General features: G+C 52.0%; 4 protein-coding genes across 4 annotated transcripts; 2 read left to right on the top strand and 2 right to left on the bottom strand.

Annotated features, from left to right (window-relative positions):
• Window positions 1-46: 46 nt before the first annotated feature.
• On the bottom strand, window positions 47-5152 carry BU24DRAFT_337915 (AAA-domain-containing protein; the record flags this gene model as incomplete). The annotated part of the gene is made up of 2 exons (XM_033523108.1): window positions 47-4150; window positions 4199-5152. 2 exons carry the CDS (start codon window positions 5150-5152, stop codon window positions 47-49), a joined length of 5058 nt encoding a protein of 1685 aa, XP_033390292.1.
• A 1509-nt stretch (window positions 5153-6661) lies between these two features.
• BU24DRAFT_488268 (uncharacterized protein) lies at window positions 6662-8088 on the bottom strand. Its single transcript, XM_033533534.1, has 3 exons — window positions 7909-8088; window positions 7013-7860; window positions 6662-6962 (listed from the first exon to the last, which is right to left on the bottom strand). Exons 2-3 carry the CDS (start codon window positions 7857-7859, stop codon window positions 6934-6936), a joined length of 876 nt encoding a protein of 291 aa, XP_033390293.1. The 5' UTR covers window position 7860; window positions 7909-8088; the 3' UTR covers window positions 6662-6933.
• Window positions 8089-8291: 203 nt separating this feature from the next.
• BU24DRAFT_430435 (uncharacterized protein) lies at window positions 8292-9621 on the top strand (the record flags this gene model as incomplete). The annotated part of the gene is made up of 3 exons (XM_033529814.1): window positions 8292-8373; window positions 8434-8534; window positions 8590-9621. The coding sequence occupies 3 exons, from the start codon at window positions 8292-8294 to the stop codon at window positions 9619-9621; spliced, it is 1215 nt and encodes a 404-aa protein (XP_033390294.1).
• A 1262-nt stretch (window positions 9622-10883) lies between these two features.
• BU24DRAFT_430436 (calcium-binding mitochondrial carrier protein-like protein Aralar1) lies at window positions 10884-13162 on the top strand (the record flags this gene model as incomplete). Its single annotated transcript, XM_033529815.1, has 4 exons — window positions 10884-11063; window positions 11129-12325; window positions 12387-12549; window positions 12600-13162. The coding sequence occupies 4 exons, from the start codon at window positions 10884-10886 to the stop codon at window positions 13160-13162; spliced, it is 2103 nt and encodes a 700-aa protein (XP_033390295.1).
• Between the last annotated feature and the right edge of the window lie 401 nt (window positions 13163-13563).

Below are 13563 nucleotides of genomic sequence, written 5' to 3' on the forward strand. Positions count from 1 at the left end.
AAGGAAAGGGGTATCAGAGAGCACTGTTGTATCCAGGAAGGCACAATCAGGCAAATTGCGCTGGCTGTCGCTCTACGGGGGCGACATGCTGCGAATGCTCAGCAGGCCAGGGAACTGCTTGGGCGGTACTGTATGGATACGAGTGACCAGGTTGCGTATGCGGAAGCGCCTGCGAATAAAGAGCTTCCGTCTGGCTCGGTTTGAGCAAAGTCTGCATCTCCTCGATATCGTGAATGATCTTATTAAAGGCGTCGGCTACGTTGTGGCTGACGATGTTACGGTTCCACTCGGAGCGGGCGTGCCAGATTGTGTCCATCAAGCATGCGTTCACTTGTTCGAGTTGCTCCACAGAGAGCCCGGATGTCTTCCTTACTAGCGACTGATGAAGATCTACCAATCGGTCTTCGTCTATCAGCAGAGCAGGTTGAGTTTTCTCGCTTTCATCATTCAACAAAGAAGCTATGTTGGTTGAATGACGAGGGATAGCGGGAGCAGGCATCGGGTTTGGCGGCTGGGAGGATGGCGAGTATTGCGAATTGGAGGGCACGCTACTTTGGTATTGGACTTCTTCAAAATTGAAAGAGTCAGTCGAGAATGATGAAGAATGAGCTTGATGGTGGGGTAAGGACGAACCTTGCGTATCTGGTAGCTGCGACCCACCAGCTTGAGGCATCATCTCGTAGAAATCGGGAACACCCGAAGGTCCAACACCATTAGAGCTCTGTGTGTTCATCTTTGCCCCAGAGGATCGATCCGACGTCTTCTGACCAGACGTAGTCGTCGATGCGCTGTTGTGGTATTCTCCAGGGTGGGAATCTGGTGCCATGTGAGTCTGGCCAGATACTTGCGACTTCTGCGTCTGAGTATAAGGCTGTGTCTGTGTGCCAACGCGGCTTGGAGTCTGGAACTCATGTTGGTTTTGTGTATTGAGATCCTGACTATCCGTCATGTGAGTGTCCTCCTCTGGTCGTGATGGTACAGTCGATCCGTTCGTTTGCGCGTTACTGTTACCACCAAGACTTGTGCCGTTTGACAATGGGCCTGATGGTGGCACTGCTCGTGAGGGTGTGACTGGAGGAATAGCGGACTGGCCAGGAATGGGTTCACCAAGTCTGATAGGCCCAGACTCATCAGTGGTTGTGGAGGGTTGCGCCTCTGGAGCTGCTGCTGTCTCTGCTGTCGGTGCTGACTCCTTGCCTTCGGCAGTTGCCTTTGCTTTCAACTTGGCTTCTCTGTCTTGCTGACGCTTATAAACTGCCTCGCATTCTTGCGCCAAGCCAGGGTGATTGCTGCTGATCACTTCGATATCAACTTCGACATTCGCCTGCATCTCATTGGTCTTTAGTGTTCTTTCAGGGTCTCCATAAGTCCTGGCATCTTTTGCTAGAGTCTTGATGTCGAAAAGGAAGTCCTTTGGTCGGGTGTAGTAACCATTGGACAAGCGCTCCTCAATGGTCTTGAGATCGAGATTATAATACTTGTTACCGCTTTCCACATGTAGAAGAACGGGGTAACCTTTTGAATCCGTAGAGTACTCCCATGGACGTTGTACTCCTTGCTCCTGCTGCTCTTCGGGCGAAAGATCTGTGCCGAAGGTGTTCGGATCACTTTCCACCAACAGGTATGCAAAATACTGTTCGTCAATAATGGGCTTGAAGAATCTTCGATACTGTCGCTTAAGTTGGTCCATGATTGGTTGGATCGCGACCTTTAACTTGTTGAGCGTCAGGCGATCTTGCTTTTTCTGAGCCTTCTCCATGGCAGCCAAGTCTTTGGGGTCTACCACAGGAGTTACTATAGGCGCAGCTTCCAGCTCTGGCAGGGTACGCTTCTTCCGGTTGTCGGGATCAATGATGTCTGTTGGTGACATCCGCACGTACTGAAGCAGATGAGTGAAGAACTCCTCCCGACTTTGCTGGTCTGGGCGCTGGAGGAAGTATTGGTTATTCTTTGAGAAGGGAAATAGATCCTCCATCATTGCGGTATCGAGTTTCTCCTTTTCATCAGCTAGTTCCATAACAGCAAGGAGGAGAATTGGCTCATTGGCACTGATACTCCGTAGTAGAAGCTTGAAAGTCTTGATCGCCTGGGTACCAGCCAATGTATCGTACCAGACATTCACATCCGGGATATAAATGACGCTCGGCTTGTGGCGGCGCACTTCAGTGAAGAGCTGCGTTATAGCAGCCTCTGGAGTCCTAGTCGGGTCCTCGTAGATGGTTGGAAGATCAAAAGATTGAACATGAAGTCCTTCGATCCTGTTGAGGATAGCGGCACCGAGGTATTGTTGACCCATTCCCTGGAGACCATTGATCAGCAGACGGGGTCTGAATACCCTGCCTGTTTCAAACTCTCGAAGTGTGGCTTCGCGTTCAAATCCCTTCTCATCCTCTCGGTCATCAAATTGAGCCTCCTCTAACGCCGTAAGTTTCTTTCTACGGGGGATCAACTCGTCGATGCGCTTCATGACTTCCTCGAGCGGCTTTCGCAATAACGGCTCAATCAACTTGCCAAGAGGCGCAGCCTTTGCTGTGACTGTTCGTTGAGAGGAAGGAACCATCTTGTTGACTGAGATCATGAAATCCTTTGCGAGAACTTTGATGGTGGTAGGATCGATGAGAAGCTTCCTTTCGCTCTGGTAGATCTGAGGATACGTGCCCTGTACAGCATTCAGTGCAGCTTCAGTGCAGAGTGCACGAAGATCTGCACCGCCATAGCCTTTGGTCAAATCGGCCAATTGGTCCTTCATCGAAGGCTTCAAGGGTGGCTCCCAATTCTTTGTGTGAATGTCGATAATTGCACGTCTTCCCGACAGGTTAGGCAGAGGGAAGTAAAACTCGCGATCGAATCGGCCAGGGCGACGAAGGGCCGGATCGACTGAGTCAGGACGATTGGTAGCGCCAATGACAATAACCTGACCACGGCCATCCATACCGTCCATGAGAGCCAAGAGCGTTGCAACAATCGATGCGTGAATTTGCTCTTGCTTGCTCGAGCGCACCGGGGCTAGACCATCGATCTCGTCGAAGAAGATGATACTAGGTTGTGTCTTGCGCGCTTCTTCGAATAGCAAGCGTAGCTGCCTCTCAGCCTCGCCAACCCATTTACTCAGAGCATCAGCACCCTTGCGCATGTAAAACGTAACCTTCTGACCATGAGAACTGACGCTTGAGGCCAGAGCGCGTGCCAACAGCGTTTTACCTGTACCTGGAGGGCCATGGAAGAGCACACCTCGAGGTGGAGTAATCTTGAATCGTTGGAAGACTTCAGGGTACAACAGTGGCAACATGACCATCTCTTTCAGCTTATTGATGTGGTCGTCCAACCCACCAACGCCATCAAAATTGACAGTAGGGTCGACCCCAAGAGGGTCAGAATCAGCAAGTGCCTTTTTGTCCTGGACTTTGCCAAAGTTGGCTGGGCCACCACCGGAGCCGCCACCTGTCGTTTGTTGCGGGTCGGCATTATGAGTTTGAGGGACTCCAAAGCCTGGGGCAGATGCTGCTGTTGGTGTCATGCCAATGGCACCACCAACAGCTCGAGAGGCTTTAGGACCGTCATCATCGCTGCTGTCGGAATCTATGCCTCCTACAGCTCCAGGATTGTTTGGTCCTCCAGCAATGCCGCCACCAAAGGGACCTTGGCTATTGAACAGGCTACGGTAAACAGCGCGACCACCCGCCTTTGGACGAGACCTTCCGGCGGCTGCGGCCGCGGCTCCCTCTTCCTCATCAAACATGGTGTTGAGCTCGGGTCGAATAAGACGATAATCTACAGTGTTTCTGGCGCGGTCTCGCAATTTGGGCGCTGCATCATACGCAAGATCCGAGTCAGGTGGGTTCCTTCTGAGGCGGCGCCGCTTGGTAGTGGTAAGCTCCTCTGCTTCTTCCGCTAGCTCATCGGGGTCGAGTATGGAATCCTGATCGGACGATTCCGAGTTGCGTCTGCTCCTCTGGGATCGTCTCGACTTTGCTCGCGTGCGAGTTGACTTTCGGGGAGATCCAGACTCGCTGTCCTCCGAATATTTGCGTTTGTTCTTGCCGCTATCCGACTCGGACATCTCTTCCTCATCCTTCTCGTCGTCGCCGGCAGGTTCGAAATCACTACTTTCATCTGCGGCAGTCTTTCGCTTGGCAGACTTTCCACGGGACTAATCATGTCAGTTGCTGATTTGGTTGGAGAAGATATGTGAACTCACCCTTAAATTCCTACCAGAACGGGTAATTGGCTCGTCATCATCGCTGTCTTCAGCTGCGGCATCTTGTTGGGACTCCTGGATGACATCCTTCATTTCTTCATCAGATTCATCTTCGTCCTTGTGCGCCTGAGCAGTCGGATCCGGGGACACTTCATGGCTAGCTTCGACTTGAGTATCGCCACCACCAAGGAGTGTGTCTAGCGGGCCCGCATCGTCGTCGTCGTCGTGTTGCACCATTGATGCTTCCTGCGATGCCTCCATGATGATACTATGCTCTGGTGCTGGCGGACCTTTTCCGCCTCTAGTGGTACGAGCAGCTATCATGGGCTCGGGGCTGCGCGTTCCTTGACGAACAACCGTGACGTGCTTGCCAGAGTCTGACAGCGCAACGATGGGCTCTTCGACATCCTGTGAGAGACGGCTGCTTCGGCGCTGGCCTGTGACTTCTGGCGTCCTACCACGCGGTGCTATGGACTTGCTTCCAGTTCGTGCGCGCAGGTGTCTGGCTGGCGTCGGCTGCGACATCTTCAGCTTCACAATGAGCGACTTCTTGCTCTTGCGCTGAGGGACGGGGCTTCCGAGTTCGTCGTGATCGTCCCCTTCGCCTTCGCTGTCGGAGTCTGAATCCTGAATTGCGTCGTCGTCGCTCTCCTCGTACTTTATTTGTTTCTTGGTAGCGCGACGCACACTTCGGCCGGTGCTTGGGTTGATCTCAACCTCGGATTCGGAGCGATCGGTGAAGGAGTCGTCTGAGACTATTTCGTCGTCGTCATCAACGTCAGAGCCTGCGTATGTTCGGCGCGCTCGCTTGGTGCCTCTCTTGTTCGAGCTCGAGGTTGGGCGATGGCGTCGTCGATGGGGAGTGGCCCGTCGCTCAGTAGCGTCGTAGTCAAGATCCTCGGGATCAGACGCGTTGGGGTCGATATCGAACTTCCTTTTCGTGCGATTAGACATGGGAACGGACGAGGTGAAGTCGATCTAACGCGGGTGGGGGGTGAAGGTCGAAACCTCGATGAGCTTCGCGCGCGGTGAAGGAACGGAAGGCAATATCCGCTCTATCCCAAAAGATTCAATATGAGTATCGCATTAGCGGTTCAGATAATGATGCATGCATTTGCGACTGTGGTGAATGGCGTTAGAAGATGCACCTTGTCGATGAAGGGCTGCGCTGCTGTGCCTGCGGCCTGGTCGTATTAGGAGTCAAGACGCGCCGCAACTGATGGCCGGTAGGGGAGTCTAACGCTAGACCACAGTTGCGCACAAGAACACAATCGGTATTAGGAATGAAAGGACGGATGGAGAATCGCAAAGGTGATGCAGAGTATGGTGGGTAGATCGGTGCAGTAGTCGCTGTTTTGAAGTTGGATGTTGCGAATCGCGTGGTCGGGGCGCAACTCAGATGCCAAATGCCAAGCCCAAGCCCTATTCGTCACCGAACATGATACTCTTGTGGCAACCCACGGAAAACGATCTATGCGATGCTTTACAACAACAATAGAATTCGATTCTTACGTCTGCAATTACATTGGGATATCGCTATAAAGGTATGAAACGGCATGCGGGACTGTCAGACGGCAGTTTGGTCCACATTTCGGGAGTCTTCGACCTGTCCTGCAACGGCAATTCCACACGACAAAAGTGTTGTATTCTTATACAATCGAATGTCGGTGGATCTGCAGGAACAGCCCTTGCGGCTTAAAAGCTAAAAGGATCTTTGGGGTGCACGTCACGTCGCCGCCGTCCCCATGGTGTGCCCTGGCTGTTGTGGGGAAGAAGGGACAACGCACGTGCGCCAGGATCATCTCTCGAGGTCCCTTTTCTCCCTTCGACTCCGTACCGCCATGGGAATTCCCAATCTCACAACGAAATGAGGTTTTCGATCTGACCGTGTTCTTTCTAGAAATCAATTCCAAAATTGTTTCGCACCAGCTTTCGGAGGATATTGACCGACAGGTAGGAATGTAATCGCCATGTACATCGTTGTCAGACAGGTAGCCCCCCTCTACTACGTATGATCTTATCTATCATTATGTGCATATTTCAACGTGGTTGTTTGGATATTGCCTATCTCTCATCCGTTCCTTTGTGTGGGGGTGAGTTCTCAGAGGTTAGGTAGACATGGTGTTGCACTTGATCAGACCATCATCCTACAGTAGAATAAGCATCTGCACCGAGTCTTGCATGTACAAGATGGCGCTCTTCATGGAGGAGAATAAGTTCAAAATATTCTTGGGGATTTTCCCTATCATAAAAACTGTTGCGATACATGTTGAGCAGCCATGAGCTAAAATCATGATAGAGCGGTTATTTCGTGTTGTTGGACTCCGTAGTAGTTCATGCCAAGTTCCCCGTTCGGGCATGCCACGAGCCTCCAATCGCCACACTCGAACTCTACTACTCGCAATCCACAGCATTGAGCAACTTTGTAGGCAAGGATCACCAACATTTCAATAGTGGTGCAATCAAGAGATATTTATAGGAACTTGCCATGTCTTCATATCTGGGCACTGAAATACAATATCGTACACTATCTTCATAATCATCTAGTGAAGGCTCGACCGACCACTAACAGAAACTATACATATGCTGTACAGGACTTGAATAATACAGTGCCTTTGACTAGTTTACTAGCTTCTTAATATAAATCTTGAGCTTTTCAAGAGCTTTCATTGGTATAGAAAGATCGTTCCGACCAGCTCGGTGCGTTAGTTGTGTATCTCAAACATCAAGTTCCCTCATTCCTCCGGCACCAAACGATCAAGAGCTGTAGCATGTTAGACGAGTAGCAACAGCGTTACGTGGCTAGAAACATACCTTTGCCATCCTCTAGCAAATAACCAGTGCAATCAATTTTCCACTTGCGATCAAAGGCCTCAATATATACGATTCCAAATCGGAGCACGGCGAACTTGAATCTTAGGAAGAACGACGTCCACTTCTGCTCCAGAAAACGCGCACTTATCTCCCACATGCGAGGAATGATGAACATTCCCTCCAATCCGTCTGTTATGCTTTGCTTTCGCGCTCGCTGCGCTTCCTGCAGTTCCCGACTGACAGGGTATGTCTTCTGATCCAAGGTGACTTCTCCGAAGGGAGACACGATAACCTGGTCCTTGAAGAAAGGCAGTATTCTCGCTCTTATGCGCAATTGAACTGGTCCTCCGAGCGTTCCGGGTATAACTTCAATGGAGCGACATCGAGATACCGGAGAGGAGAAAATGTATGCTGCGATACCAAGCATAATGAATGAGACCACGAAATAAGTCGGTTGAACGAAGAATGGAAGGTCTCTTGGCAATTCATTTCCCCATCTCAGTGTGAAAAGGCCGGCGCCGACCAAACTGCATGCAAAGGCATAAACTCCAAATGTGTATAATGTGCGATTCTCTGCGCGATAGAGCAGCACGGGTTGCCGAGTCTGTTGTACGGCTCGTAGCACGGGATCGGATATTACGAATCGATTAGTCGGCGACGCTCTCGCCTGAAATCTGCCAGTTGCTTTGACATATTGGCGGATAGTCGGAGGGGTGAAGAGTCGAGCGCCGGCGCGTGCTTGTGCGAATTGAGGACGAACAGAAAATATGGCGATGCGGATGGAACAAGGTAATCGGAAGGCATGCTTGCCTGCGAAACAGGCGAAGCCTCGAGGAAGAGCGGACATCCTGAATAATTAATATCCCGAATATCAGAAGCTTAATTGCATAGCATACCTTTCTAAGCGTCAGATCAGATCGCTGCCCTAGATGTGGAGTGACCCTCTTGGGAAGATGATGTTCGACGTTCCGGTCCCTCGAAAGTTCGCCGGAAGTGGTGGCCCAAGCGTCTCCGAAGCGCGAAGCTCGCCCAACAAGCTCACAACTTCTTCAACAATCTGTACCCGTCGCTCTGACTACGTCCAGATTCCACGACCGTTTATTTCGAGTCAGAAATCTCTCGATGGCTTCAATTGCTGCAGCATGTAGGCTATCGGCACGAGCTGCATCGCAGCAGTTGCGGAATCATGGTGCCCGAAGAGGTAAGTTGTTGAGATGATTACACCCGACTTTTCATCAATAATGACAATCATGTAGCATTCCACGCCGGACAGGCCTCAATGGCCGCACAGAACTTCAATATGCCGGCGCTTTCTCCAACCATGACCGAGGGCAACATTGCGACCTGGAAGGTGAAGGAAGGTACGAATCGGAGATGGGAGTAAGACGATATCGGAGAGACACAGCGCTGATATTTCGCAGGCGATTCTTTCGTTGCCGGAGATGTTCTGCTTGAGATTGAGACGGACAAAGCACAGATGGATGTAGAAGCACAAGATGACGGAGTACTGGCCAAGATCATTGTATGTGGAAGTAACGGTCCATTCACAGGAGAGCAATGGCTAACGCATATCACAGCAAGGAGATGGATCTAAAGCGGTCCAGGTTGGAAGCAGAATAGCAGTCACAGCAGACCCCGGCGATGATCTCAGTTCCCTCGAAATTCCTGCCGAAGACACCTCCGCGCCCAAGAAAGATGCTCCCAAGGAGGCACCGAAGCAGGAATCGCAGTCTGCGCCCAAGCAGGAGACCACCTCCAAGCCCGCACAGTCATCCTCTTCGACTGGTGCTAGCAAGTCCGGAGGCAAGGCTCAAAAGCAGACCTACCCACTTTACCCCTCCGTCCAACATTTGCTGAAGGAGAATGGTCTTCCAAAGGAAGAGGCCGACAAGATTCCCGCGACTGGACCAAATGGGCGACTTCTCAAGGGTGACGTGCTAGCCTACCTCGGCCGTATCGAGGGCAACTATGCTTCTGAATCTGCGAAGAGGATAGGAAAGCTGGCCCACCTCGATCTCTCGAACATCAAGGTCGCTGCACCCAAGGAGACTCCAGCTAAGAAACCCGCTGCTGCATTGGAGGAAACTCTTCCGATCGAGGAAATTACCGTAGAACTTGCGCTACCAATCTCATTCAAGGCTGTCGTCGAGACCCAGAAGCGTGTCCAGGAGTCCATTGGTGTCTTCCTGCCCATCTCTACCTTCATTGCCCGAGCAGCAGAGCTAGCCAACGAGGACCTACCCAAGTCCAAGACTGCTAAGCCTTCTGCAGATGAGCTTTTCAATGCTGTTCTAGGCTTGGACAAGGTGGCTGGAAAGAAGGCTTCGCGGGGTCATTTTATACCACAGGTCACTTCTCTGGCGCCCACTACGCTGGGTCCAGCCAGAATCACTTCGGTCAAGCAACCAGACATCTTCGACATTCTCGGAGGAAAGAAGCCTGCCGCCCGCCCGGCCCCCGCTCGCCTGGTCGGTGGAGCGGAGAGGGTCGTAGGACCCGTGAATGTCTTCAGTATCAATGTCCCCAAGGGAGACGAGAAGAGAGGTCAGATCTTTCTCCAACGCGTGAAGAGTGTATTGGAGGCAGAGCCTGGACGATTGGTAGTTTAGAAAGCGCGGCATTACTATCTTGTAGACTTTGTATATCATCGCATGTTCACCACAATTAGAATGAGGACGCAAAAGGGATCTAGCGTTCGTAATCATGTCCCTGAAAATCCCGAGCCCACCTGATCGGAGTGAGAGTTCCGAGCGCACGTAAGGATCATCATCACGCGATGCTGCCCACTCGATGGACTTCCGCGCGAATATCATTAGGAAGCTACCTTAGTTATGGGCGGCGAAGTATGCACAAATGGCAGAGTGGGCATAGTGCGGCTTCGTCCGAAGAGTGCGGCTCCGCTCAAAATGGAAATACAACGCGGGCTGCACTCTGGCTGGCAACTAGACGGCAACGTCCGAAACGCCGGAGGCGCCGTGGATTTCCCATCGGAGGGGCTGGAAGAGGGGACGGGGAAGCTGTCACTCTTATTAGGTCCGGTTGACGGGAGCTTGTCCTGCCTCGCCTCGTGGTTCAGGGACTGGGAGATCGGATTTATTTGTGTATGTAGATCGCTCTCAGCCTCAATAGTGATACGCTGGACTGAAAGAGACGTGAGCGCAGCGCCGTGGGCAGTAGGGACCAGGTCTGTGGCTCAAATCGAACACTTTGGAAGGCAATCTATCCCCACGCCATGGCACTTCTGGCGAGGACCTGCAGGCCGATCACGACAGGCGGTGTGGGTAAGTCACGAAGGGAGAGAGAGGTGTGGGAAGGGAGAAAGGAAGAGAGGGGGGGTTTTTCCTTTTGCCATTACATTACACACCAAGAACAACAAATAACGGCAGAGAAAAAATTGACGCATCACCTGCGTGACCGTGTGTGCCAAAATGTCCTGAGAATTTAATGACAACACCAGCGGAAACGAGACAAAGGGGGCGACAAAGCAAAAAAGTCTGATCAAATGGCATATATAATGAAATGATCGTGATGACAATTGCCTGGTGGCCATGATCGATTGTGCTGGTTCCTTCTGTCTGTGTCTCTCTCTTTGACATGCTGGTGTAGTTACTCCATAGTAATAGTAGCAACTCTCCACGCCCCCCCCCCCGGAGCGCGCGTGGGCGCTAATCGATAGCGGTTTCCCATTTCAATATTTTTGTCTGAGCTCCTTCCGAGCTCGCAACGTTAAGTCCATCAACCCTCACCACCCGCCATCCTTGAGCTTCACTACTCCACAAACACTCCTCAACCCCAAATTTCGACTTCTCCGGGTTTCACGCCTGCAATTGTCATCTCAAAAGTTGCAGAGCCACCTCCAATCTCCCTCACCATGGCGACGGTAAAGGAACAGGTGGGTGAGGTGCTCCTGGGGACTACCGAGGAACCCCAGTTGTCACACCTCACTCGCGCCTCCTTCATGAAGGTTGCGAAGAAGGACGAGGCCTCTGGGGAACACTATCTCGGTGAAGAAGAATTCATCGACGCGGTTGCGCCTGAGAGCGAAGACTACGTAAGTAAAATCCCTTGTGCAACGTGTCGAGTCATACCATGCCAACATCATTTTTCCTCTCTCAGCACAAAATAAAACGTTACCAATATGGCATTCTCTTCCAAGTTGCCGACCGCGGCAGGAAGGGCAAGGTCACGCTGCAAGATTGGGCCGTCTTCCAGAACTTGTTGGCGAAGCCCGACGCCGAGTACGAAGTCATTTTCCGCTTCTTCGATAGAAACCGGACGGGCTATATCAACTTTGAAGACTTCTTCGAGGTTTGGAAGGCACACAAGGGGGAGGAAAGTCTGCCTTTCAACTGGAATGGCGAGTGGGCGACGCTTTACATTGGGTCTAAAGATAGGAGACATGCTATGACCTATCCTCAGTTTGCTCAGATGCTTCGAGGACTCCAGGGAGAGCGAGTGCGTCAGGCATTCCTACATTTCGACAAGAACAAGGACGGATATATCGAGCCTGAGGACTTCCAGAGGATCATCAAGGATACCGCCAGCCACAAGCTCTCCGACTATCTCCTCGATAACCTTGCTACTCTCTGCAACATTTCGGCCGGAAGCAAGATCTCTTATGCAAACGTACGCGCTTTCCAGAACATGATCCAGCAGATGGACATGGTAGAGCTCATCATTCGAAACGCGACTACCAAGAGCTCCGATGGAAAGATCACCCGCACAGATTTCCTCAACGAAGCGGCCAGGATAAGCCGATTCAACCTCTACACGCCCATGGAGGCAGATATCCTCTTCCATTTCGCTGGACTCGACGAGCCATCGGGCAGGTTGGGCCTCAAGGACTTCGCACGAGTTCTTGATCCATCGTGGCACACCGCATATTCCATTGGCGCTGAGGCGATAGCAGATGCCGGTCAAAAAGCCTTCGCCACCAGCAAGACTCTTCTTCACGACATTCTGGAGTCCGTTCATCATTTTGCGCTTGGTAGTTTGGCTGGTGCTTTTGGTGCATTCATGGTCTATCCCATTGATCTTGTGAAGACAAGAATGCAAAACCAAAGATCTGCTAGTGGAGTCGGTCAGCTCATGTACAAGAACTCTCTCGATTGCGCGAAGAAGGTGATCAAGAACGAGGGTTTCAAGGGACTCTATTCGGGTGTCCTTCCTCAATTGGTTGGTGTAGCGCCGGAGAAGGCCATCAAATTGACGGTGAACGACTTGGTTCGAGGCAAATTCACAGATAAGAATACTGGCAACATCTGGGTGGGATGGGAGTTGCTTGCAGGTGGTTCCGCCGGTGCCTGCCAAGTGGTAAATATGACCCCACGACCAGTGGAATCCGAAAAAAACGATGGTATCTAACACAAGATAGGTTTTCACCAATCCACTCGAGATTGTCAAGATTCGATTGCAAGTTCAGGGCGAGGTTGCGAAGAACGTTGAGGGCACACCCAAGCGCTCAGCCATGTGGATCGTCCGCAATCTGGGTTTGGTCGGTCTATACAAGGGAGCCAGTGCCTGTCTGTTGCGTGACGGTAAGCTTTGTGTCGAGATTGGTCGATTGCACAGGACTGACAGCATGCAGTGCCCTTCTCAGCAATTTACTTCCCTGCCTACAGCCACTTGAAGCGAGACTTCTTCGGCGAAAGCCCTACGAAACAGCTTGGCGTCGTACAGATGCTTACGGCTGGTGCGATAGCGGGTATGCCCGCTGCATATTTCACGACACCGTGCGATGTCATCAAGACGCGATTACAGGTGGAGGCACGGAAGGGCGAGGCAACGTATACGGGCCTTCGACATGCAGCGAAGACGATCTATCAACAAGAGGGGTTCAAGGCGTTCTTCAAAGGCGGGCCTGCCCGCATTATGCGATCGTCACCCCAATTCGGTTTCACACTGGCCGGATATGAGGTGCTGCAGCGGACGTTCCCCATGCCGGGCCATGCTGACGAGGATGGCCCTCGCGGCCACGTCGAACCCGGGGTAGGACTCGCGGAAGCCAAGGCACCATTGCCGTATCTGCGCAGCCGGAACGCACTGAAGGTGATTCTCGATCTTGACGAGAACTTTGGTCGACCCAAGCTTCCGCCTGGGCAAGTGTTCACCGGGATCCCAGGATTTGGCGGAAAGTCACAACAGGCCTGAGGAGCTTGCGCACGTACCAGTGTGCAAGGGAGACTCCAGTGCTGGGACTACTAATGAAGACTGGAGGTCTCGTTGCCAGAGATACTGCTGGGGGAGGGGGATGGGCCATGGCAAGTGAGGGAGGCTTGCAGGCTCGGGTAAACCAAAAGGTATTGGATGGAGGCTTTGCATAGAGTGGCTAGCGAGTCGGCGCGATTCTGGAATATCGGCCAATGGGTTTTGCTTTTTGCATTCGTGCTGCCCCGCAAATGGACGTTTGCTCGCGTCCTCACTCAGCCGCACGGTGGGGGTTCCGGTGAGCCACGATATTCCCTTCCTGGGGTGGTGGGCTCGCATCGAACATACATGGCGGGCGGCCTGTTTGCCATGACACGGTGCCATTTTGTTTCCTTTTTCTTTGC

This window comes from Aaosphaeria arxii (assembly GCF_010015735.1).
Source record: "Aaosphaeria arxii CBS 175.79 unplaced genomic scaffold BU24scaffold_1, whole genome shotgun sequence".
Taxonomy (NCBI): domain Eukaryota; kingdom Fungi; phylum Ascomycota; class Dothideomycetes; order Pleosporales; genus Aaosphaeria; species Aaosphaeria arxii.

What these genes read in the sequence shown, in the direction of transcription:
- BU24DRAFT_488268 (XM_033533534.1), bottom strand. Translation starts at nt 7,859, where the DNA reads ATGTCCGCTCTTCCTCGAGGCTTCGCCTGTTTCGCAGGCAAGCATGCC. An exon ending in TTTGCTAGAGGATGGCAAAG is followed by an intron (nt 6,963 to 7,012) that starts GTATGTTTCTAG and finishes AACATGCTACAG; the next exon opens with CTCTTGATCGTTTGGTGCCG.